At 40.7% G+C, this 25,850-nt stretch overlaps 1 protein-coding gene and 1 non-coding gene across 5 annotated transcripts; one reads left to right on the top strand and one right to left on the bottom strand.

The window, feature by feature from the left end:
- Window positions 1–32: 32 nt before the first annotated feature.
- Window positions 33–25,850, bottom strand: CASP14 (caspase 14). 4 transcript variants are annotated; one of them, XR_009566011.1, is made up of 8 exons: window positions 25,345–25,850; window positions 23,392–23,444; window positions 22,175–22,324; window positions 18,185–18,410; window positions 17,578–17,694; window positions 8,598–8,707; window positions 1,877–4,109; window positions 33–162 (listed from the first exon to the last, which is right to left on the bottom strand). XR_009566011.1 is itself a non-coding variant. In XM_030846226.3 (7 exons), the coding sequence occupies exons 1-7, from the start codon at window positions 25,673–25,675 to the stop codon at window positions 4,008–4,010; spliced, it is 1,089 nt and encodes a 362-aa protein (XP_030702086.1). In that variant the 5' UTR covers window positions 25,676–25,850; the 3' UTR covers window positions 132–4,007. The 4 variants fall into 4 exon arrangements, 1 of the variants encoding a protein (XP_030702086.1); XR_009566012.1 differs by having other exon boundaries at window positions 84–182; XR_009566013.2 differs by adding an exon at window positions 12,056–12,105 and having other exon boundaries at window positions 132–4,109.
- Window positions 10,362–10,496, top strand: LOC115846931 (small nucleolar RNA SNORA70). The gene has a single exon (XR_004037116.1). It is a non-coding gene; the product is annotated as a small nucleolar RNA SNORA70 (small nucleolar RNA).

Genomic DNA, 25,850 nt, shown 5'->3' with positions numbered 1-25,850 from the left:
AGTTTGCGACCAGGGACGCGGGCCGGAAGTCAGCCAGGCAGTCAGCCAGCCCTCCCCCGTATGGATTCGACTTCTCGCCCAGCCTTTTGTACCTATGAACTTGAGCGCGTCCTTCACCTAAGGTGCAGTTTCCTTACATGGGAAGAGGTATTGAACACAAGCCTGTATTGGATAAATAAAAGCTGGAGAAATTATTTTGCATTTTTGGAGGACAAGTTAGAAGTGTGTAATTAAGATTTTCAAAAAGTTATCTTAGGGCTTCCCTGGTGGCGCAGTGGTTCAGAATCCGCCTGCCAATGCAGGGGGCACGGGTTCGAGCCCTGGTCTGGGAAGATCCCACATGCCGCGGAGCAACTAAGCCCATGCACCACAACTACTGAGCCTGTGCTCTAGAGCCCGTGAGTCACAACTACTGAGCCCGCGTGCCACAACTACTGAAGCCCACGTGCCTAGAGCCCGTGCTCTGCAACGAGAGAAGACACTGCAATGAGAAGCCCGGTCACTGCAACGAAGAGTAGCCCCCGCTCGCCGCAACTAGAGAAAGCTCATGCGCAGCAACGAAAAACCCAACACAGCCAAAAACAAAAATTATCTTACAGGAAGTTTCCCGGAAAAAAAAAATAAAATGAAGACTGCACAGGTGGTTTGCATGAGAATTTCTTTCTCATAGGAGAAAAATTGCAATATCCATTACTAGTTAATATTTATTCCGCCCAATACTATGCAGCCGTTAAAAAATAATTAAAATACAAAAAGGAGTTGCAGGATGAGGGCGATTATTTTTAAAAATTGAAGCCCTAGGCATTAAATGATTGTAAACAAATAACCAATAGCCAGATTATTAGTTATACAGTAGGTTTCAAGCCTGGCTGCGCTTAGAATCACTTGGAGAGCTTTTAAACATATGCCCAACTCCAAACCACAAGAATCTAGATAATTTTAATGTGCAGCCAGGGTGAGAACTACGGATATACAAGTAGAGAAACTGGGTAGGTTTTTGGCCTCATTTTTTTAGTGTTTCTTGAAATTTTCTATGAGGAACACAGGTTTTTAAACTGAAAACAAACCCCACTGCATTTAAATAAAGAGCTGACATACAAGGAAAGGAGTAAATTTAGTCATGGCTTTAAGCATCCTTAGAAACTGCTGAAAATATCTGTAGACATTTTGGCTCGCAAAAAAAAAAAAAAAAAAGGAAGACTTAAAAGGAATGGCTGGCTTTTAGGGACAGTGCTCTATCACTGCAGGACTTCTCTGGAGGGCATTCTGGGGGGCACTCCCAAACTATCTCAGCAGCTCCCTCCCCTGTGCACCATAGAATCTCCAGAATACTTCCATTATGACAACTAGGAAATGGTACTGTAATTAAATTTAGGGTTTCTCCACAAAATATTTTTTTTCCTGCAAAATAACTTTGTCCTTGAGACGTGATCTGCATGATGAAAATATTCGGCAAGGAAGTGAGTTAACTCCAAAGGTGAAAATGTACTGTAGTGATAATAAGCCATGGTGAGGCGCCCTTGGCCTAAGAGGCACTTGTCAAACGGCTGTAGCTCCCCAGCCACGTGTTCTTCTCCCCACCTCAGCCTCCTAGTCTTCTGCACAAGTTTCTCCACTACTTTTTATTCATACACATTTTTAATAAAAATCTCAGAGCCTTCCTTTTGCAAACTTTGGTTCCTGGGGTCTGTATTTAAAAAATAAATAAACTGGGCTTAAAATTTTTTTTCAAATATAAAATTGTGCCAGAGACTACTTTTTTGGGCTATATTTCACATGGCATTGGATGGCTAGGACAGTCTCTACTGATTTGAAGCTGAGAGAATATGGGGCAGTTAGCTAGCCCCAGGCATCAAGTTCATCTTGGGCCACCTACCTTTCTAACCAGAATTCTTCCTTGCTCCTCTTCATCTGTTTGTCTGGTGTGCAGTTGTCCTACAGTTTTCTCCGTGACCCTTACCTGTAGTGGTCTGAGCAGGGTTCCAAAATCACTTTTCCCTCCTTTGTCCCAAAGCCCTCATTCCATCAGTGAAGTGGTAATGGAATGGTCCCTTCTGTCCATCAAAAGCATTCTGTCTTAAAACTTTTCTCTATCACTTGGCACTTCATGTCTTGAATTAGTTCATGGTTTGGAATCCCAGCTTCACCACATGCTGTGACTCTGACCAAGTCACTCAACCTCTCCCAGGAAATAAAGAGTTGTTGATATTTCAGCTGCTGCTGTCCCACCGAAACGAGCCTCTGTGCCTAGAAATCCTCCAGAATCCAAGTGAAAGAGAAGGCTCACCTGATGTTCATATTTTATGAACCAGAGACATTTTAATGCTCTATACAAAAACAAAGCTATATATCAAATATCAGAACTCAAAGGCTTAAAAATTAAATCACATGTATTTATACTTAAGAAATCACATTAACTAAAATGGTCACAATTATCCCTGAAATGGAGACAGGCCTGGAGATTCTGGATTGCTTCAGTCAGTTTGGCTCTCAGTCTTCAGAGCATTCTCACCAAACACCTGCATCCTCGTACAGGCCCATCAGTCATGCTCAATCCACAGTTTGTTACTCTAAAAATACTAGTCTACATACAGCTTTGCTTTGTAGTGGGAGGGGACCCAAGTTGCACCCTAAAGAATACTCAGTATAGAGGAAGCACACAGTGAGAATGAAGGGCATTTCAGACAGAAAGGAGAGATTGAACTCTGATATGATAACATATCCAAGAGTGTTTATCCACAGTCATTAATCCACAAGCCCGATTCTGTGAGACAGGATTATTAAGGGGAGGGCGAATTACGAGGACAAACAGGCAATAAAAGAGTAGTGTAGATTAAGCCTGACGGAGAAAGACTTGCAATACTCTCCTACAGGATTTTGGGGTATATCCAGCAGGCAGTGGGGAGTCAAAGGATTATTAACAATGGGATGGGTTTTATAAAGAGATTTAGGGGAAACTCAGGTTAACGTCCAACTTGTTGAGTTAAAGTAGCCGTGAGACATCCACGTGTGTGGGGTTAAGTAGCAAGTGGCTAGATATGCACAGAGGTCTGGGGGATGGATAAAATAATTAAAAGACAGGGATCAGTCACTCACTCAATGCTCATTGCATGGCTTCTCTGTGTCCTAATGCACGGATGGAAGCTAGGATGCAGCCATGAATGAGACACACAGCCTCTGCCTCTCGGATCTTACAACTGAACTGGAGAGAGAGATTAAACAGCCACTAGACAGTCATTTCAATGCTACAGAAGAGAAGCAGAGGGTATCTGAGCACTTAGAAGAAGCTGACCTAGCATGAGGGGCTGTGGAAAGCTTCCCTGTGCAAGTGATGCTTGAACCAAACTCCAAAGGATGGAGAGGACTTATGTGGGGTGGAACACAGGGTTCCAGGTGGAGAAAACAGCAGTTCAAAGGTATGAGGCAGCAAGGAGGAAGCGGGGAAATGGATGGAACGTGGAACACATGAAGGCATCAAGGGCACAGAGACATCCAGGTAAGACTTGAGAATGGCTTACGGAGTCAAAGAGGAGATCAGACTGACTGCAGACAACAATCTGGGTAAATAAGGTGAAACAGAGGACAAGACCACACACAGGCAATTCTTGACTAAGTCAAGAAATTGAGGCTTAACACCAGCATCAAGCTGACAGTGGAGAAGGTAGGGTGTAATCACCAAGAGAAACACAGGATAAAAACAGTACACAAATGGAGCTGGACGTCCATGTTTTGGTAACGGTTCAGGAAAACGTTTTTTTCAGAAAACAGTGATCTTTAAAAAAAAAAAAAAGTCAAATTATTTACAAGTATCAAGTAAGCATAGTTAAATCTTAGAAAAATAATATATATGTATATATATATATATATATACACAAAACAAATTGGACAAATACAACCAATGACAAAAATAATGCAAAATGGTAACCATTAGTACAATGCTATAAATGCTCACAGCTCTTTTCAAACTCTACTGTAAAGCAGTCCTTGTTTTTTTAATCTTCCTGATGTCAAAAGTATACAAATTTAGTTAAAGTTGACTCCATTACAAGTGATACTTTTATTGGTTCATTACGAAGATTAAATTCACGGTGCACCACTCTGTTATTCACCTGTAAGATAAAAGCACAAACTGTCCAAAAGAATGTAAAGCCCTCAGCAAAAGCCTCTTAGTAAAGCCCACAGAAGGAGACGGCAGAATTCTCTGACTGCACCAGGAAAACAATGCAGACACCACCCACCAAGTGCTTGAAGGCATCGAGTGGCTGCGTGCACAGACCCGGGTTCAAGTCAACTTGTCCCTGGGTAACATCAGGCAAGATAGTAACCTCCTCTGAGCCTTGGTAACTCATGGCATATGAAAGCATTGGATTATGTTTTGTCCAAAGTATCCAATAGCTCTATTAATTCCAGTGCTGCTTGTAACCTTACTATCTGCTGCCTCACTAAGCTCTAAGTGCCTTTAATGCAAAGGTCGCATCATGCTCACTTTTGGACTTTCTTGCCAGTATCTACTTAGCAAGTGCTTTAAAAATGAACAGTGTTGGGACTTCCCTGGCGGTCCAGTGGTTAAGACTCCACGCTTCCACTGCAGGGGTGTGGGTTCCATCCCTGGTCGGTGAATTAAGATCCCACATTTCAAAAAAAAAAAAAAGAATGCTGTTCATACCATATGACCCAGCAATTTGACTCCTGAGTACATACCCAAAAAACACAAAAACACTAATTTGAAAAGATACATGCACCCCAATGTTCGTAGCAGCATTATTTACAATTGCCAAGGTATGGAAACAACCTAAGTGTCCATCAACAGATGAATGGTAAAGAAGATGTGATACACACACACACACACACACACACACACACACAATGGAATACTACTCAGCCATAAAAAAGAATGAAGTTCTGCCATTTGCAGCAACATGGATAGACTTGGAGGGTATTATGCTAAGTGAAATAAGTCAGAGAAAGACAAATACTATATGATATCACTTATATTTGGAATCTAAAAAAACACAACAAACAAGTGAATTAAAAAATAAGGAAGCAGACTCACAGATATAGCGAACAAACTAGTGGTTACCATGGGGAGAGGGAAGGGTGCAGGGGTAATGTAGGCGTGGGGGGAGAAGGGTTATTATGGGATTATATGAAAACATGTGTGAAACTTTTGAAAATTGTAAAGCACTATAGAATTTAAAGAATCTTTTATTCAGTTAAAAAATATCGGCTTTCAATTTTAAAACAATGAATGCTGTTCAATAGAGACTTAATGAACACCAGTCGGCAAAACAACTTTCACTTAGCATTAACTAAAATGGATTTCTACTTACGGTAGGTTAAATCTGTCTCTATTATTACATTTTATTGAGACGCTGACGAGAAACTATTTTCTTAAAGAGAGAAATTGAGCAATACAAGAGATTTGGAAATATGGTTAGAATGACTGTCAAAATTGTCTATACTCCTCCCATTTAACATTTTTTCCCCCAAGAGCTTACCTTAAAATGAGATGAACACCTCAACATAATAAAGGCCGTATATGACAAACCCACAGCCAACATCATTCTCAATGGTGAAAAACTGAAACCATTTCTTCTAAAATCAGGAAAAAGACAAGGTTGCCCACTCTCACCGCTATTATTCAACATAGTTTTGAAAGTTTGAGCCACAGCAATCAGAGAAGAAAAAGAAATAAAAGGAGTCCAAACTGGAAAAGAAGTAAAACTGTCACTGCTTGCAGATGACATCATACTATACATAGAGAATCCTAAACATGCTACCAGAAAACTACTAGGGCTAATCAGTGAATCTGGTAAAGGAGCAGGATACAAAATTAATGCACAGAAATCTCTGGCATTCCTATACACTAAGGATGAAAAATCTGAAAGAGAAATTAAGGAAACATTCCCATTTACCACTGCAACAAAAAGAATAAAATACCTAGGAATAAACCTACCTAAGGAGACAAAACACCTGTATGCAGAAAACTATAAGACACTGATGAAAGAAATTAAAGACAATACAAACAGATGGAGAGATATACCATGTTCGTAGATTGGAAGAATCAACATTGTGAAAATGACTATACTACCCAAAGCATCTACAGATTCAATGCAATCTCTATCAAACTACCAATGGCATTTTTCACAGAACTAGAACAAAAAATTTCACAATTTGTATGGAAACACAAAAGACTCCAAATAGCCAAAGCAATCTTGAGAAAGAAAAATGGAGTTGGAGGAATCAGGCTCCCTGACTTCAGACTATACTACAAAGCTACAGTAATCAAGACAGTATGGTACTGGCACAAAAATAGAAATATAGATCAATGGAACAGGATAGAAAGCCCAGAGGTAAATTCACGCACATATGGTCACCTTATCTTTGATAAAGGAGGCAAGAATATACAATGGAGAAAAGACAGCCTCTTCAATAAGTGGTGCTGGGAAAACTGGACAGCTACATTTAAAAGAATGAAATTAGAACACTTTCTAACACCATATACAAAAATAAACTCAAAATGGATTAAAGACCTAAAGGTAAGACCAGACACTATAAAACTCTTAGATGAAAACATAGGCAGAACACTCTATGACATAAGTCACAGCAAGGTCATTTCTCACCCACCTCCTAGAGAAATGGAAATAAAAACAAAAATAGGGCTTCCCTGGTGGCACAGTGGTTGAGAGTCCACCTGCCAATGCAGGAGACACGGGTTCGTGCCTGGGTTCAGGAAGATCCCACGTGCCGCGGAGCAGCTAGGCCCGTGAGCCATGGCCGCTGAGCCTGCACGTCTGGAGCCTGTGCTCCACAGCGGGAGAGGCCACAACAGTGATAGGCCTTCGTACCGCAACAACAACAACAACAAAAAATAAATAAATAAATAAATAAATGAGACCTAATGAAACTTAAAATCTTTGGCACAGCAAAGGAAACTGTAAACAAGATGAAAAGACAACCCTCAGATGGGAGAAAATATTTGTAAACGAAGCAACTGACAAAGAATTAATCTCCAAAGTATACAAGCAGCTCATGCAGCTCAATATCAAAAAAATAAACAACCCAATCCAAAAATGGGCAGAAGACCTAAATAGACATTTCTCTAAAGAAAACATACAGATTGCCAACAAACACATGAAAGGATGCTCAACATCACTGATCATTAGAGAAATGCAAATCGAAACTACAATGAGGTATCACCTCACAGCGGTCAGAATGGCCATCATCAAAAAGTCTACAAACAATACATGCTGGAGAGGGTGTGGAGAAAAGGGAACCCTCTTGCACTGTTGGTGGGAATGTAAATTGATACAGCCACTACGGAGAACAGCATGGAGGTTCCTTAACAAACTAAAAATAGAACTACCATATGACCCAGCAATCTCACTACAGGGCATATACCCTGAGAAAACCATAATTCAAAAAGGGACATGTACCACAATGTTCACTGAAGCACTATTTACATTAGCCAGGACACGGAAGCAACGTAAGTGTCCATCGACAGATGAATGGATAAAGAAGATGTGGCACATATATACAATGGAGTATTACTCAGCCATAAAAAGAAACGAAATTGAGTTATCTGTAGTAGGTGGATGGACTTAGAGTCTGTCATACAGAGTGAAGTAAGTCAGAAAGAGAAAAACAAATACTGTATGCTAACACATGTATATGGAATCGAAAAAAAAAAAGTTCTCATGAACCTAGGGGCAAGACAGGAATAAAGACGCAGATGAAGAGAATGGACTTGAGGACACGGGGAGGGGTAAGGGTAAGCTGGGACGAAGTGAGAGAGTGGCATGGACATATATACACTATTAAATGTAAACTAGATAGCTAGTGGGAAGCAGCTGCATAGCACAGGGAGATTAGCTCCGTGCTTTGTGACCACCTCGAGGGGTGGGATGGGGAGGGTGGAGGGGAAATGTAAGAGGGAGGGGATATGGGGATATATGTATACATATAGCTGATTCACTTTGTTATACAGCAGAAACTAACACAACATTGTAAAGCAATTATACACAAATAAAGATGTTAAAAAATAAAAATGAGGTGAAAGGAAGTTTTGAAAGCTGTTAAGCATCATATGTAAAGCATTAAACAATTTTTTAAGAGAAATAAAAATAGCCACCATAACTTGGGGAGATAAGGAGTAAGTAATCCTATATAACTGTGGTTAAGGCATGAGCTCTAGAAGTGCTCTGCCTGGGTTGGAAAGCCAAGGCTGCTTTCCATCTGTAATAGGAGATGGGAATCCCAGTACCTGCCTGAGAGCTGTTGGAAGACTCAATGTATTAATATCTGTGAAGCGCAGGGAACAGCAACTGGAGAGCAAGCAGAACTTCAAAGCTCACCTAAAATCCAACTCACTCACGTACCAAAGAATAAAGTGTCACTATCAGTTTCCCTTCGCACCTGGCTCGGCCATGACTTCTGCGACAGTCCTCTTAATGCACCATCAGCCTGCTGTTTCCAAACAACTTCTCACCATCTCTCACGCTTTCTCAGGCTTAAGTCAATCGTCTCGTGAAAATGTTCTCATCAAGTGCATTAGCTTTAGACAGAATGGAGCACGTGTTCACTTGGAATTTACTTACTTTGGTGAAGAAGTCAGCAATGTGCCACTTATTTCCATACTGTTTAAAGACTTCGGTCATTGCTTTGATCATCACAGAGCCGGTGCGGGGGTCCCGTAAAGCCACATGATCTACAAAGGAAAAAAGTCATTTCATCCACTTTCCTCCTCTAACTTACAGCAAACTTGTTCTCTGACCCATAGTTAAAACCTGGAAAATGGCTTTGAATCGAGAATATAGAAACACTTGCATTAAGATACAATCACAGAGAACTCATGTGACCAATAGCACATAACCTCTCAAGAGGACATTCTTTTTATATGCATTTTTAAAATACAACTTTTCAAATATACAAAAAAGTAGAAAGCAAAGTTTAACAACCCCCCATATAATCATCCCTCAGATCCAAGAGTTATCATTTTGTCGTATTTGCTTTATTTATTCCTTTTCTATTTTTTTTATTGCTGACTTTTGCTCTAGCATTTTAAGCTAAATCGCCCTAAATACAACCATATGGAATTTATTTGGTGGTATTCAAGAGTTTACTGAAATTATCTTTATTATTAGGCTGAAAAACATGAAATATGTCTATATAGTATGGAAATTCAATGGGAATATTAAGATTGCACACTCTCATAGTAAACCTGGGTTGGGACAGAAAAAACATGGAACATCTTTCAACCTCAGGGTAGACAAAAGTTTCTTACAACACAAAAATCATAAGCCACAGAAGAAAAAAAGATGATGAATTGGACTTAAAATCTAAAACTTTTGTTTTTTGGCAGGCGAGAATTCTACCACTGAACCATCAATGCTTATAAAAGTTTTGCTTTTTGAAAGACATCATTAAGAAAATGAAAAGCCAGTCACAGATTGGGAGAAAGCATTTGTAACTCGTACCAGAGAAAGGACTTGTATTCAGAATATATACAGCTTAATAAGAAAACAAACAACCCAATACAACATTGGGCAAAAGAAGATACATGATGGCCAATAGGCACATGAATAGATGGTCAAAAAAATTGAAAGGTGATGGTCATACAAATTGATAAAAAAATATTTTTTTCATTCTTTTTTTTTTTGGCTGCGCTGTGCGAGCGGCTCATGGGATCTTAGTTCCCCGACCAGGGATTGAACCCAGGCCCTCGGCAGTGAGAGCACAGAGTCTTAACCACTGGACCGCCAGGGAATTCCCTCATTCTTAAATAACCACAATTACTAATCAGATGTGTGCCCCTTTTGGACACTGCATGACTTCTCAACCTAGGATACCACCATGGTACTTGCTTTTTAGCTCAGCGAACCTCCAAAACCTAGATACCACCAAAATATGATATCAAAAAGAACACAGCACGATCTAATTTTTGGAACCATACCTCACCTGAGCTGGTGGTTCACAGAATTAAGTATAGCTGTGTGACTTCACTGTGGCCCCCTGATCTGGAGACCGCAGCACTAGGGTGTATACCCAGAAGTGAAATTGCTGGGTCGTGGAATAAACAAACTTTCTAGGTATCACACATTGCTCTCCAAAGAGGCATTATAACTTGCTCTCATCAATGGTATATGGAAGTACCCGTTGCCCCCCATTCCCCACACATATTTAGTACTGCCTCATCCAATCAGGTATGACCCAAGGGAATTCCCTGGTGGTTCAGTGGTTAGGACTCCGAGCTTCCACTTCAGGGGCCACAAGTTTGATCCCTGGTCGGGGAACTAAGATCCCACATGCCGCGTGGCATGGCCAAAATAAAAAATAAATCAATTGAAAATTTAAAAAAATATTTGCAGCCAATTAAGCTGACTGTACTCTTTTCCCCATGGGGGCCCGGTGCGCAATGGCTGCAAACAGCAGCCTCCTCAGTAGTGTATGCGGCCTGTTGCCTGTATGGGTTGCCCTAAGGCATCTTGGAGACAGCCCTTTCCAGTGGACATTAATGACTGGCATGCTGTCCCCAATCCAGGCTCCTGACGGGTACGCGCAGTGCCTTTAGAAAGCCCCAGGGTGCAGAGGCCAGGGTCCACATTGGCCAAGTCACAATGTCCATCCGCACCAAGCTGCAGAACAAGGAGCATGTGATCGAGACCCTCCGAAGGGCCAAGGTCAAGTTCCCTGGCTGCCAGAAGATCCACATCTCCAAGAAGTGGGGATTTACTAAGTTTAATGCAGACGAATTTGAAAACATGGTGGCAGAAAAGCGGCTCGTCCCGGATGGCTGTGGGGTCATATACATCCCTAACTGCGGCCCTCTGGACAAATGGCGGGCCCTGCACTCACGAGAGCCTTGGTGCTGTCCCCCCCTTACTCATGCCCACCATTAAATCCTACTTTCCTGTCAAAAAAAAAAAAAAATTAAAAGAACTGGGATCATGCAAAAAAAAAATGGGTGATCCAAAAGATTAATTTTATCACATATTCCAAGTTTTCCACTTTGGGCACTTTGGGTACTTTAAATATCCCTCCAGGTATAAATCTTAATTCTTGATTAAAGCGAAAGTTTAATACTATTTTCGGCTGATAGGAATGAATGGAAATCCCCAAGGCATGCCATTCCTCCAAACAAGGAAGCTGAAACTTGAGCTAGAAGCAGAAAGCAAAAGGGAAAACCAGAGTTGCGCTTGTGTCTAAGGGTAAATGTCAAGTCTGGAAGGTGTACCTGGGAGATAGGGAGATGAATTTAAGATCCTGCATTAACCATGTGACCCTGAGCAGAGCTACAGAGGTCCACTTGTGGGTGGTAATCCTCTCTAAAGGAAAGCATAACTGAATTATGCCCCCAGGAGTATCACAGATTAAGATTCAATAAATGAGCTAAGAGTTCAGACACACAGAAAAACAAACCCCCATGAGTGACAGGCAACAGAACGACCACAAGAGTGATCCCCAAAGACTTTAGATATTGAAAGTATAAGGTAAAAAATATAAAATAACTGTGCATGAAATGTTTAAAGAAATAAATGATGGAATCACAAGGAAGAACAAGCAAAGACACTGTTACATCATCGGCCAGATTTGGGTGTAAAGTGAACTTACCACCTATAAATCTTCCTTAAATGAATTTCTAAAGGATATAGTTCATGAAGAAAGAAAATGGTCTGAGATTCAGGACAGATAGAGAAGAAAATGGTAAACACATGCATAAATATAAACAAACATACACTGTATAAAATATTACAAAAGTGTTCTAACTTGTGGGGTTTTAAAAAAGGAATAGGCATTACCTAACATAGTGCTTGTCACCCTAGAACATGCCAACCTATCTGATGAAAATGTGTTGGGTTAATGTCCTAATTTAGAAGAAAATTAGGGTGGAAGGAGAAGGAGTGTAAGAATACATAAATAATTTCATATAAATAAAGATACAAAAAATAAAAGTTAGAAGTAAATGTTGAACAATAGCACTTAAGTGTGGAAGGTGATGAGAATTAGTGTTCTAAGGTTCTGTGTATCATCAGGGAGTAAAAATAAGCTTACTTACTTGTAACATTTCACAGGGAACCAGGAGAAGAAGAGATGCGAAACACATATCTTCCAAGTCAGTAGAGGGATAAAATGTAAGAATAACAAACTAAACTCACAATCAATCAAAAACAAGAACAATAAAACTACCATAATATTGTACACACCAACTATACTTCAATTTTTTAAAAAAAAGAGCAATAAAGGAGGGGAGAAAAGCAAATAAAAGTAAATAGCACAAAGTAAAATGGTAAAAATGTAAATATATCAATAGTCACAATAAAGATACATTGTCCTAACTCACCAGTAAGAAGATTGATATTAGACTGGATTAAAAAACAAAATCCAGTTATATTCTGTTTAAAGGACCACCTAAAACATAAGGCCCAGAAAGGTTAATAGAAAAAGGTCTGAAGGAGATATACCAGGCAAATATGGGCCAAAAGAATACTGGGGTATCTATATTAATATCAGAGAAAAACTAATACCAAAAAAAGCACTATTTGGGATAGTAGGTTCACTAAACAATGATTGAAATATTTATTTCACCACAAAGTGTAACAATTCTAAAATCATATGCCTCTACTAAAGTTGCCTCAAAATACATAAAGAAAAGAAAAATAGATAATAGAACTACAGAAGAAACTGACATATCCACCAGGATAACATGACATAGTAACACATTATCTCAGTTATTGGCAGGTCAAGCAGACAAATTACTAAATATGTCTGCTTGACCTTTAGTAGAGACTTGGAACAACACAACTGAGCTCAATTAATAGAAATATATAGAACCTTGTATTCAAGAAGTGAACACATATTCTTAAGCACATATAGAATATTCATGATAGATCAATAGCCATTAAAAAATGTACTACAGGGCTTCCCTGGTGGCGCAGTGGTTGAGAGTCCGCTTGCCAATGCAAGGGACATGGGTTCGTGCCCCAGTCCGGGAGGATCCCACATGCCGCGGAGCGGCTGGGCCCGTGAGCCATGGCCGCTGGGCCTGCGCGTCCAGAGCCTGTGCTCCTAAACGGGAGAGGCCACAACAGTGAGAGGCCCGCGTATCGCAAAAAAAAATTTACTACAGATCAAGACATAAATCAAGTCTCAACCGATTTCAGATTGGTATAGTTGATATTCTTTCTCAAGAATAAACTAGACATCAATAATAAAAGGATAAATAATAATAATAATAAAAGGATAAATTTTAAAATTTCAATACCAGAAAAATTTAGAGGCATATTTCTAAATAACTAATGGGTATCTTGGAACTGAAGGATAAAAATGTTACATATTAAAATATAAAAGATACAGTGAAAGCAGTAATTAGAGGGGAATTATAGGTTTAAAAATGCTTATTTTTTTTTAAAAGGTAGAAAATAATGACCCAAGTACCTAACTGAAAAAGCTGGGAAATTAAGAGTAGAATAAACCCTTAAAAAATGGAGAAAAATGGAAATATGAGGCAAATGAATGAAATCAAAAACAAACATAATAATAGAGGATTAACAAAACTAAAAATGGGTTCTTAACTAAATAAATAAACCACTGGCAAGACTGATCAAGAAAAACAAGAAAGCCAGAAATATTAGAGGTAAAGAAGGGAACATAACTACAGATAGAGAGCCCACGTGATTAAAGATACAAGAAACCCTACAACAAGAAATAAGAAAATAAACTTGGGCTTCCCTGGTGGCGCAGTGGTTGAGAATCTGCCTGCCAATGCAGAGGACACGGGTTCGAGCCCTGGTCTGGGAAAGTCCCACATGCCGTGGAACAGCTAGGCCTATGAGCCACACTACTGAGCCTGCGCGTCTGGAGCTTGTGCTCCGCAACAAGAGAGGTCGCGACAGTGAGAGGCCCACGCACCACGATGAGATGAAGAGTGGCCCCTGCTCTCCGCAACTAGAGAAAGCCCTCACACAGCAACGAAGGCCCAACACAGTCAAAAGTAAATAAATAAAATTAAAAAAAAAAAGAAAATAAACTTGCTTTTCTCCCGTTGAGAAGCCAGTTTTCCCATCACTTATTAAACGGTCCATCCTTTCACCATTGATTAGCAATGGCTTCTTTGTCATGTGTCTCATTTCCCTATATATTTGGGTCTACCTCTACATTCTTTATTCTATCCCAATGATCTGTTTGTCTATGTACCGGCTGATAGAGTTTTTGTTATTGCTTTCTACTAAGTATTCATATCTTAGATGACACATTTTCTCAAATATCTGCATAGCTCACACTCTCATGGCCTTCAATTCTACACAATAATCACCTTCTCAGTGGAAACATCTCTACACATCTCTTTTTAAAACCACAGTCCCGGGACTTCCCTGGTGGCGCAGTGGTTAAGAATCCACCTGCCAATGCAGGAGACATGGGTTAGATCCCTGGTCCAGGAAGATCCCACCTGCCTCAGAGCAACTAAGCCCGTGCGCGTGCACCACAACTACTGAGCCTGAGCTCCAGAGCCCGTGAGCCACAACTACTGGAGCCTGCACACCCTAGAGCCAGTGCTCCACAAGTGAAGCCACAGCAATAAGAAGCCCACGCACCGCAACAGAGTAGCCCCTGCTTGCCACAACTAGAGAAAGCCTGTGCTTAGCAACGAAGATCCAATGCAGCCAAAAAAAGAACAAACAAAAAAATTATAATCTCCACTTCTACCCCTCAATACTCTCTCTCCCCGGTTCCTGCATTACTTTTCTCCATAGCACTTATCACCATCTAACATTTTATTTGGTAAACTTTTCACTGAAGGGTAACCATCATACAGAAAAGTATGCAAAGCATATGGGTATATAATAGCTCAATAAATTTTCATAAAATGAACACACCCCCATACCTGGCACCCTCATCAAGAAACACGATGATACCAGTACTCCAGAAGTCCCCTCTTGCTGCTCTGGTCATAACCACTCCAAACACTGTGCACCCTGAGGACAAGCAGCACCCGGACTCCTACCATCCACCATAGATTAGTTTTGCCTGTTTTTGAACTTCATAGACATGGAATCATAAAGCAACCCAGGATCTGTTTTCTGTATGTGCTTACTGTCGTCTCCTCCCCTAGAACATAAGCTCCATGGAGGCAGAGATTTTTAGTTCTTGTGCTCAATACTGAATCTCTAGTGCTCAACAGAAATAGCCAGCATATAGTCATGAAATTCATTCATTCAGCAAAGTTGGAGCTCAAGATTCCTCGTCTTGACCCTTAACTGTTCCATAATAATTTTGTGATTAGTTTGTCAAATTCCATGAAAAAACACGTAGAATTCAATTTACAAACTCATTTGGGGAAAAAAAGGTCATCTCCATGGTATTGAAAATCTCAACCATGAGCATGGTATTTCCCACCATTGATTCAGGTCTTTCTTTATGCCTTTCCGGAATGTTCTCTCATTTTCTCTAATAAAGTTCTTGCTCATCTTTTGTTAGTCATTCCTAGACATCATTCACTAAAGCAAGAAAAAATAACATGGTATCTTTTTTCTTTTCTATTATATGTTTAAGTGATTACTGCTAGATATTCAAAACTATTGATTTCTACAATATTGATCCTTACATCTTTTCTTATCTTAATGAATTAGCTAGGACTACCCATGCCATGTCAAACAGTAGGAGTGAGAGTGGGCATGCTTGTCTTACATCTAACTTTTTAAAAAATTTACAGCTTTATTAAAGTATGATTGATCATTGACAAGCACCTGCATATATATTTTTTTTTGGCAGCACCACGCAGCATGTGGGATCTCAGTTCCCTGACCAGGGATTGAACCCATGACCCCTGCATTGGAAGCATGGATTCTTAACCACTGGACCACCAAGGAAGTCCTGCACATATTTTAAGCAAACAATTTAATACGTTTTGACATATCTATACTTCCGTGAAACCATCACAACCAAGATAATGAATCCAGTCAGCCCCCTCCAATGTCCTCATGCCGCTCTGTAATCCTTCCTTCCCTCTCCACTCCCATCTCCAAACACAACTGATTTGCTCTCTTATAGACTGGTTTGCATTTTCTAGAATTTTATATGCATGGAACCACACAGTATCTGCTTTATTCTGTCTCACTTCTGTCAGTCAGCAGGATTATTCTGAGCTTCATCTATGCTGTAGCATGCATCAGGAGCTCATTTCTTTTATTGCTGAGTAGTATTCCATGTATGATATACCACGATTTGTTTATTCTTTCACCTGTTGATCATTTGGGTTGTTTCCAGTCTTTGACTATTTCAAATAAACCTGCTTGCACTTGCTGTTACAAGTGTCTATCAGGACATATGCTTGCTTTCTTTTTTTTTTAATACTTATTTATTTATTATATATTTATTTATTTTTGGCTGTGCCAGGTCTCAGTTTTGGCACTCAGGATCTTTGTTGCAGCATGCAGGCTTCTTAGTTGCAGCATGCACGCAGGATCTCGTTCCCCGACTAGGGATCGAACCCGGGCCCCCTGCATTGGGAGCACGGAGTCTTAACTGCTGGACCACCAGGGAGGTCCCAGGACATATGCTTTCATCTCTCTTGGATGAATAAAGTTACATCTAACTTTAATGGGGATATTTTCATTTTATATTATTGTCCTTAGTTTCCTCTGCTTCCATTTCTTCCCTAACATTTTATCTTGAATTGCATATATATATATATATATACACACACACACACACACATACGTGTGTATATGTGTATATACACACACATAAGCTATTTTAATCCTTTTTGGAGAAAGTCAAGATAAAAACAGCTAAATAAATGCCCTTGACCATTTATTCCTATCTTCTCTACATTTTCCTATTTCCCTTTCACAACTGAATCAAGTTCACCCCTTCAGCACACAAGATTCTTTTGGATTTTAACCTATTAATATTAATAGTATAGTAATAATAAGGATAATAATGTAATCAGCATAATATATTAGTAATAATATTAATTTCTTTTTTACCTTATTATGACAGTTATTATGATAAGCACAATACCTGCACTACATAATTTAATTTATATAACATCCCAATGACACAAGTATATTTTATCATTCTTCTTTTGCATAAAGAAACTGACATATCTAGAGGCTAAGAAATATTGAAGGTCTCAAAGACAGCAAGTGGCAGAGCTGGCTTTGGACCAAGATCTTTTTCACATGAGAGCCGATGATCTTATTTACTATGTGATACTTTGCTAAAAGGATGGCATCTTCCTGGAAGAGATGAACAGTCAGATGCAAACTTGCCATCTCTGAAAGTGGAACAGTTGAAGATGGATAGGTTAATGAAAATTTCTCCTTATGTACATCAATCTGTAAAGCACAGATAATATTTTTAAAAAAGATTTTCAGTAATTCCCTGGCAGTATAGTGGTTAGGACTCAGCACTCTCACTGCCGAGGACCCAGGTTCAATCCCTAGTCGGGGAACTAAGATCCCATGAGCCACGTGGCACAGCTAAAAAAAAAATAAAAAGATTTTCAAAATCATTAGGAATAAGCTAAACCCTCTGGACGAATGTGTATCTCACTGTCATCAAGCCTCACTGTCTTACCTGCCTGGGTGGGATAGATGATGAAATAATCACTGAATGTAGGCAGCCTCTTCTTCTCTGATCCATCATCCGAGTCCATGGGTTCATCATCCGTTTCAACACCACTGTCTCTTCTCTCTATTTTTTGAGGAATGAAAATGCAAACTATGATAATACACCATTGACACCAGTAATCTTTTTTTTTTTTGACACCAGTCATCTTTAATAAAAGTCACAACAAGCTTGTATCTCCATAAGAGAGAGAAATATCCACCAAAGTTAACATAAATCAGATATTAGTCCCACAAGCCACCTGGAATCACATGAACGGTGGGACATCCCCTGGAAATTGCCCACCTCTCTCCCAGAATTTGAGTTTCCCCAACCCACCTCATGAATTTAAAGACTTAGACCCTTCCTCAGCCTAAATTAACTATCCTATCCCAGGAAAGCTTTCCCTTCATTCTTTCCTCCCAGCTCAAAGTCCCTACTATACTACGTAACTAAAGTTACATCAGCTAAGCGTCCGCTAATGTAAAATAATTTTTTAAAACTCAGTTTTCTTTCCTCAATCATCAATATGAGAATTTCCTAAAAACAGAACTATTACAAAGAGGTCTCCACTTACCTCCTCTGCAGGCCTGGATTATAAAGATTTTTGGTTTCTCTTGAAGTGCTGGACAATTTTTATTGTTAAACATTTCAAAAATGCCTTCCAGGCTGACTTTTTCACCATCTGTCATTTTGATAAAGCCTTCTTCTCCGTGGGACATAAGAGCAACAAGGCAACAGCCAATGTCATCTTTAATTTCATTTAGTCCATCTCGAAATGATGTTATCTTTCCAAGTAACTCCTGTAAAATAGGAAAACATATTAAAAAGAACTGCAAGTAGGAAAACCCAGAAATCCCAGAGATGGCTCCTTTACAAGGTGATCCAATGAGACGACAAATATGAAAATACCTGCATCTCTAACAGAGTCAGTATAACTTGTCAATTCCCTTTTGGTTGCTTTCGGAATTCATATGATTTCTTCTTGTACCACTGGTGGTTCTTGTTTGACAAAATTAGGGTATTTCTGATTCTCTACCACAAAATATAACAGAATTATAGCTCCCCAAAGGGTTAATGTATTTCAATGCTATATTATTAACTTACTTTAATATATAAAATTATCTTATAAAATTAATACCCTCAATAAGCTAGAAATGGAAGGGAATGGAGGAGTCTACCCAATCATATCTACTTGCCAGAATCTATCAGAAGACGTCATCAGAATCAATCCCACTAAAAAGAGAAGACAGGAATGGCTGTTCTCACTAGCCTCATACATGTTGTAACAAAGATCCTAGCCATTTCAATAAAGTAAAGTAAAAAATTAGATGAAGTTTAAACATTGGAAACAAACTCATTACTTACAGATAATATGACTATCTAGAAATATAATCAACTAAAAACTTCTAGAACTAGAGATCAGCAAGTTGACCAGATACAAAGTTAATTTACCAAGATCTATAGCTCCCCAATTACCCAGGAATAATAATTTAAACCGCATAATGGAAAAGGGATCCATTCATGGTCATAAAAAAAGTAAAACAATACGTAGGAATAAACCTAACAAGAAATGCACATTGCCTAAGTGAAGAAAATTATTTAAAAAAAAACTTTAGTGAAGAGGCAACATAAACTATGACATACCGATGTTTCTGAGATGACTCAATACTATTAATTTGCCAGTTAACTCTAAATTAATCTCAATTCAATGTCATGTCAATTAAAATCTCAAAGGATTTCTGTGAAACTTAACCAGATGGTTCTCAAGGTCACAGAGAACAGATGCTCAGGAACAGCAAAGTGCTCAAGAATAGCAAAGAACATTCAGAAGTTTAAAAAAAAAAAAAAGCAAGAAAACCATAAAAAACAATGAATCCCCATAGGATAGGTCCTATCAGACATCCAAAGGTACTATAAAATCATGGTGAACAAAACACTGATATACCAGCTTAAGAATAAACAAATGTATGAATAGAATATTTTAGAATATAGAAATGGATCCAAATATATATATATATAGGGATTTAGTTTATGATAAGAATGGAATTCAAATATGTCGGGAAAGGATGTATCATCAACAAAATGAGATGACTGGCTTGGAAATAAAGTTAGACCTCCCACCTCACTGTTCCCAAAAACATAATTCCAGTGAGTAGGCTAACCTTAAACTATAAAAATGTTACAGAAAAATAATTTTCAAAAATTTTATGTTGGGAAATCATGGGGTTTAATCAAGACATAAAAGCCAAGAAGGCAACAAACAGAAAGGCTGACAAGTTTACTCACAAAAACTAAGACTTCCAGGGGAGTTCCCTCGTGGTCTAGTGGTTAGGATTTGGCGCTTTCATTGCTGTGGCCTGGGTTCCATCCCTGGTCAGGGAACTGAGATCCCACAAGCCGCATGGTGCGGCCAAAATAAATAATTTAATAAATAAATAAAAAAGACTTGCAATGCCACGGAGCAACTAAGCCCACGCGCCGCAACTACTGAGCCCACGCGCCACAACTACTGAAGCCTACGTGCTCTAGGGCCTGTGCTTTGCAACAAGAGAAGCCACCGTGATGAGAAGCACGTGCACTGCAACGAAGAGTAGCCCCCGCTTGCCACAACTAGAGAAAGCCCATGCGCAGCAACGAAGACCTAACACAGCTAAAAATAAAAAAATAAAATAAATAAATTTTAAAAAAAATAAAAAAGACTTCCATTTGACTTAAGATAACAAAAAGTCAAAAGGCAAGTAACAAGGCAGGAGAAAAATATTTGCACTCTATTTTGTCTAAAATTCAGGAAAAAGAACTACAGAATAAGAAAAATAAAATCCAGTGTGGTCCAGTGGTTAGGACTCCATGCTCTCAATGCAGGGCCCGGGTTCGACTGCTGATCGGGGAACTAAGATCCTGCAAGCCACATGGCACAGACAAAACAAAAAGGAAAAAGAAAATCCAGTAAGAAAAAGGGCAAACAGGTAATTCAAATAATTCACAGAAGGAAAAAAATGGCCAGAAGATGTTCAACCAAACTAATAATCAGGAAAATGAAACAGTGAAATAATTTTACCAGTAAAGTTGCTAAATATTTACAAATAAATGTTGACAAGATGCAGAGAAAGAGGCCACTTCTGGACCTTTGGGAGAATAAACCAGAAGAACACTGGCAATTATCTGTAATCTGAATGGAAAGGACTGGATTAAAAAAATCACATAATATTGGAAGAGATTCTGGTACAATCCTTGGGAAACACGAAGGAGTCTGTTTTTAGCTTTGAAATAATAAAACCAAAATTTATTGAGCACTTACTATAAGCCAGCTACTATTCTGAGAACTTTTACATAACGCAGCTCATTTCATCCTCACCATAGCCCTACAAGATAAATTACTATCACCCCCCCCCACCATTTTAGAGATAAGAAAGTAGTCAATTAATTTAAGACAGAATTTCTAGAACTCTTGCACTATTATTTTGTGTCAGGTAATCTTTGCCTTGGGGGCCGTCCTGTGCACTGTAGGGTGTTCAGTAGCATCCTGGCTCTACCTCAGCAACTACACAAGATGCCAATAGCACCCTCCAGTTGTGACAACCAAAAATGTCTCCAGACATTGTCAAATGTCCTCTGGGGGGACAAAAATCACCCTCAGTTGAGAACCAGATTTAAGGTAACAACTAGTAAGAGACGAGATTCCACCGGTCAGTGTGTGCTGCTTTCCTAGCCCTTCTGCTATGCTGTTCCTTGATATTCACTAGCAGTGCCTCCTGGGGTCTATGAAGGACTTTCCTCTGTTATTATCCCCAAACATGAGCAGGGCTAGGCCAGGACTCAGCTGGGGTCAGAGAAGTCAAAATGCAGTTCCCACCCACCACCACCACCACTCTTCCACCTCATTTTCTTGTGTCCTCGAGTTAAATCACAATGCAATTCTGCCCAGGGCTCTCAGCAACTCCTCTCCCCACCCCTCCCATGGTTCTAAGCAAGTCCCACCAGGATCTTCCAAAGCCCCTGGGCTCCAATGCTGCTGGGATTCCTCTGGCCTGGCTGCTTGATGACCTCTCAAAGCTGTCCCCTTGGTCTTCCTGTTCCCAAATGCTCTGGACCTTGCCTACTCTGGACTCACAGCATGTCCTTGGGCCTCCTTGCCCAACTCACTTTTACACCTTCTTGGATTCCCTTCCCTCTTCAAATGCAGGGACCCAAGAGGTCCCTGCTTGACTAGAAGTGAAGCTGGAGTATCATCACACACTTAACATGACAAAAGCATCTGTATCCAACAGGTAAGCTGGGTAAGAATTTCATCAGGACATACACATCCATTGCTCAGCAGGCCCTGGTTCTAACCAGGTAATAAAACCCAATTTTTTTAAAAAGGAAGGAAAATTATAATATCCAAGCTACAATTTTTCTTCTTCTTTTCATTTTTTTTTTGGCTGTGCCGCAAGGCATGTGGGATCTTTGTTTCCCAACCAGAGATCAAACCTGCGCCCCTTCAGTGGAGGCACGGAGTCTTAATCACTGGACCGCCAGGGAAGTCCCGAGCCACAAATTTTCATTTTTGTTTTTAACTTGGTACCATTTTGTCGGGATCGATGCACAACGTATTTTCGAACTGGCACTGGCCAAGCCAGTCCTGCATCAGTAGGACATCCTGGTGAGCGCCCAGCCTGTCTCTCGTCACACACATGAGGAAGGCCTTCCGCCTGCCACTCAGGTCATAACGGTCCTGTTTTCAAGGAAAGCCAAGAAACAATATTTAAACCAAACCAAATCCAAATACACCTTATATGTGAAATGAGTTTCTTCTGGAGTTAATGATGACGTTTCCCAGCTCAGAGCAGGGGCACAACACTGATTTCCTCTCTCATCATGACTTCATTTATAATTTTTTCAAATACCTTTCTCAAACTAGGACGAATAGGCCAATCTCATTTTTAAATTCCTATACATAGCCAGAACTGCCCGTTTAAGGAAAATGGTAAATGACAACACAGGGCTGCAGTTATCAAAATCCAGAATGTGGGACATTCTACAGGACAAATAACCTGGTTTCGTCAACAAACAAGAGAAGAGGTCAAAGGGAGAGGTATCATAAATTAAGCCTCTTAAGAGACAAACCATCAAGTGTAACTGTGTAGACCTTGCGTGAGTCGGACCCTGACTCAATCCAACTGTAAAAGGCATAAGAGCCAGCCAAGGACATCTGAAGGCTGACTGCCAATGAGGAATTTGTTTCTAGGTAGAATAATGGTATCATGGCTATGTTTGGAAAAAGTCTTTCTCAGAAATATATACTCAAGTATTGTATGTATGAAAGTGATATGGTAGCTGGGGAATTTGCTTCAAAATAATGGAGGGGGGGCGGGGGGAGGAGCAGATGAAACAAGATTGGCCATGTTGCTAATTGTTGAATCAGGGCAAAGAGTTGGTTGGGCTGGAGTCTGGAGATGCATTTTTCTCTTCTCTCTACTTTAACTTATGTTTTAAATGTCCTTAATAAAACAAGCAAAAAAAAGCCGGAAGCCAGCAATTTATGTAGTTTCGAGAGGCCACACAGCCTGCAATGCCTTCGTCTGTAAAATGCAGATACTAACAGTGCTTACCTCATTTGGTTAATGCGTGCAAAGTGGTTTTATCTGGCTAATGTTTTGCTTTTCCTATTTATAACGGAAAGCAGGAAGATCTGACCGCTTGAGACAATGACACAGATACCCACCTCCAATCCAACAGAAGCAGCACAAAAAAATGTTCAAATGGTGACTAAATACTATCTTAAAGAGTCCAGATATTTACCAATTCACCTTCCACACAGTCATAGCTTCTCTTTGGAATCTTTCGTGGAATCACTGAATGAATTTTCATGAAAAGACAAAACAGAAAAGAACATATTTTTTCTTTTTCCTCTTCTTAATCATGATCTGCTGTCATTCCTGTTAACAGGAAGCACCTCCCAAGGAAATCAGTTGCCTCTTATGTTTTAAAACAGGTTTCTAGGATTCTGAAAACCCTCTCCCAAACTCATAAGGATGAAAACTTAACAGAACTCCCTTAGGCCCCAGTCAGCTTCAGGGGCAGGGAGAGCCAGGCCAGAAATGAAAAGGAGAAGCACCAATGAACATTAGTGTATATGCACCTGCAGAAAAGGAGACCAAGACATCAATAAAGAGAAAAATGAAGTTAAAGGAACTAGACCCTATTTAATTTTTTAATTAAACAAACTCTTAGCATTCAATTCAAATATTTTTGGAGTGCCTACAGTGTGTAGTCATGATACCGGGTAGTTTGGTTGATTCTGAAAAACAAAAAAGCCCAGTTTACCAACTGCAAGAGACTCACAGTTTAAAGGGGTGATAACAAAAGTGTGATACATTAACCACTAAGCCTGGAGAGACATTATGATAAGTGCTGTGCAGATGCAGTCAAGGGAGAATCAAAGGCTTCGTGGGGCCAGTATTCTGCCTACAGGCCATGTTTTGAGGTCGTTTACAGTTGTCACCCATTAGGAATCTAAAAGTCAGCAAAGCAACATATCTCAAAACTCAACCAGATCTTTATTGGCATATAATTGCTTTATAATGTTGTGTTCATTTCTGCTGTATAACAAAGTGAATCAGCTATATGTATACATATATCCCCTCCCTCTTGCGTCTCCCTCCCACCCTCCCTATCCCACCCCTCTAGGTGGTCACAAATCCCCAAGCTGATCTCCCTGTGCGATGCAGCTGCTTCCCACTAGCTATCTATTTTACGTTTGGTAGTGTATATGTGTCAATGCTACTCTCTCACTTCGTCCCAGCTTACCCTTCCCCTCCGCGTGATTTTTCTCAAATTTTTGGAGAGCTATTAGCCAGGAATTTGGTGTAATGACTCATTACGTTATTCCTTAAAAAATGTTAAATGTGTGTGTAGAGTTAAGTAGCGGTCGTACTTTTGATTTAATAAAAAGTTAAAAAAACCAAAAACTCAACCAGATCATAAGCATGCGATGGCAGAGGCCAGCAACAGTATATTTTAGTGTCTACCTCAGTGTGCCCAGTAGAAGTGCTTTCTCTTTCTTTCTCATTCTCTCTTTCTCTATGTACACAAACTCGCTCACATATTATACACACATACATTTATTAAACTTACGAGGGGAAACCCTAACCGCCCCCAACTTGTTACATTTCTTGATCTTAAGCCACATCTTCCCAGATTTATGGCAAATGTTCTAATGGTGGATTCCAACACGGGGTTTCTCACTGCATCATCTAAAAACCTCCTCCATCATAATCACTTGGAGGTAATTGTTAAAAATGCATCTCAGGCCTGCTGAGTCAATCTGATTTCTCAACCCACCCCAGAATGAACTGGTAGACCCTGATGGCTAGTCTTGGACTGGTCACTTCGATTCCGTGCCTGGGAACTGTCTCTCTCCTGCCTTCTTATCCCCCGGTTCCCACTTCCCGCCGCGCGTTCACTGGTCCCTCGACCCCCGCATCCTCCTTGCTCCACTTCCCCCACCCCACCCTACTGAAGCTCGGTCCACCGCCGCTCACCTGTGCCCCAGGCCTAACCCGGCGCTCACCTAGGACACCCCCCTCCCCGCCAGTCCCCCTTCCCTCCAGTCAGTAGTCCCTCCCCCTGCCCAGGAATCCCGGTCAGTCCTCCCTCCGCCAATCCGGGAATCCCCGGGCGGTAGGGCCAAACCCAGCGGTCACCAAGCACCCCCTCCGGTCCCCCCAACCCTGGGAATCTCCGCGCGCTCACCCGGGCCGTCAGCGGCGGCGCTCTGCCAGCGCGGCAGCAGGTCAGCGCGGGGCAGCTGCTCCAGCACCTGGACGAGGACGCGCTTGGCGGCGGCCGGTGGGTAGTACTGCTTGGCGAGGAGCCTGGCCAGCCCCGACGGGCTGCGGCCCTCCAGCTCCAGCTTCACCTGGCTCACGCGCGGCTCCACCTTCTTGAGGTGGTCGCGGAAGCTGCGCAGCTCCTGCGAGGACAGAAGGTCCAGGGTCTCCTGCAAGCGGCTCTGCAGCTCCTCCATGGCCGGCGGGATCTTCGGAGACCCCGAGCGCCCGCCGATTCCCGGGCTCCCCTCCATTGTCACCCAATGATGCTGAAGCGACCGGGCGGGAGGGACCAATCTGAGCCCGGCGCGCCTCACACGCCTCCCGCTTCTCCTCTTTGTTTTGAAAACTGGAGGCGTTTCCGCTCGTCCTCTTAAGCCCGGAGATCTCTGGACGCCGTCTGCCTGCAACGTCCCGCCTTCCGTCCTC

This window comes from Globicephala melas, chromosome 11, assembly GCF_963455315.2.
Source record: "Globicephala melas chromosome 11, mGloMel1.2, whole genome shotgun sequence".
In the NCBI taxonomy this organism is placed as follows: domain Eukaryota; kingdom Metazoa; phylum Chordata; class Mammalia; order Artiodactyla; family Delphinidae; genus Globicephala; species Globicephala melas.
Note: the sequence above shows the minus strand (reverse complement) of the source record. Positions and strands in the feature narration are given on the sequence as shown.

Bases quoted from the DNA above. Each gene is read 5' to 3' on its own strand.
- CASP14 (XM_030846226.3), bottom strand. From the start codon at position 25,675: ATGGAGGGGAGCCCGGGAATCGGCGGGCGCTCGGGGTCTCCGAAGATC. The intron at 22,325-23,391 runs GTAAATATCTGG...CCTTGAAAACAG, and splicing joins ACTGTGTGGAAGGTGAATTG to GACCGTTATGACCTGAGTGG. The intron at 17,695-18,184 runs GTAAGTGGAGAC...CTCAAAAAATAG, and splicing joins AATCCAGGCCTGCAGAGGAG to AGAGAAGAGACAGTGGTGTT.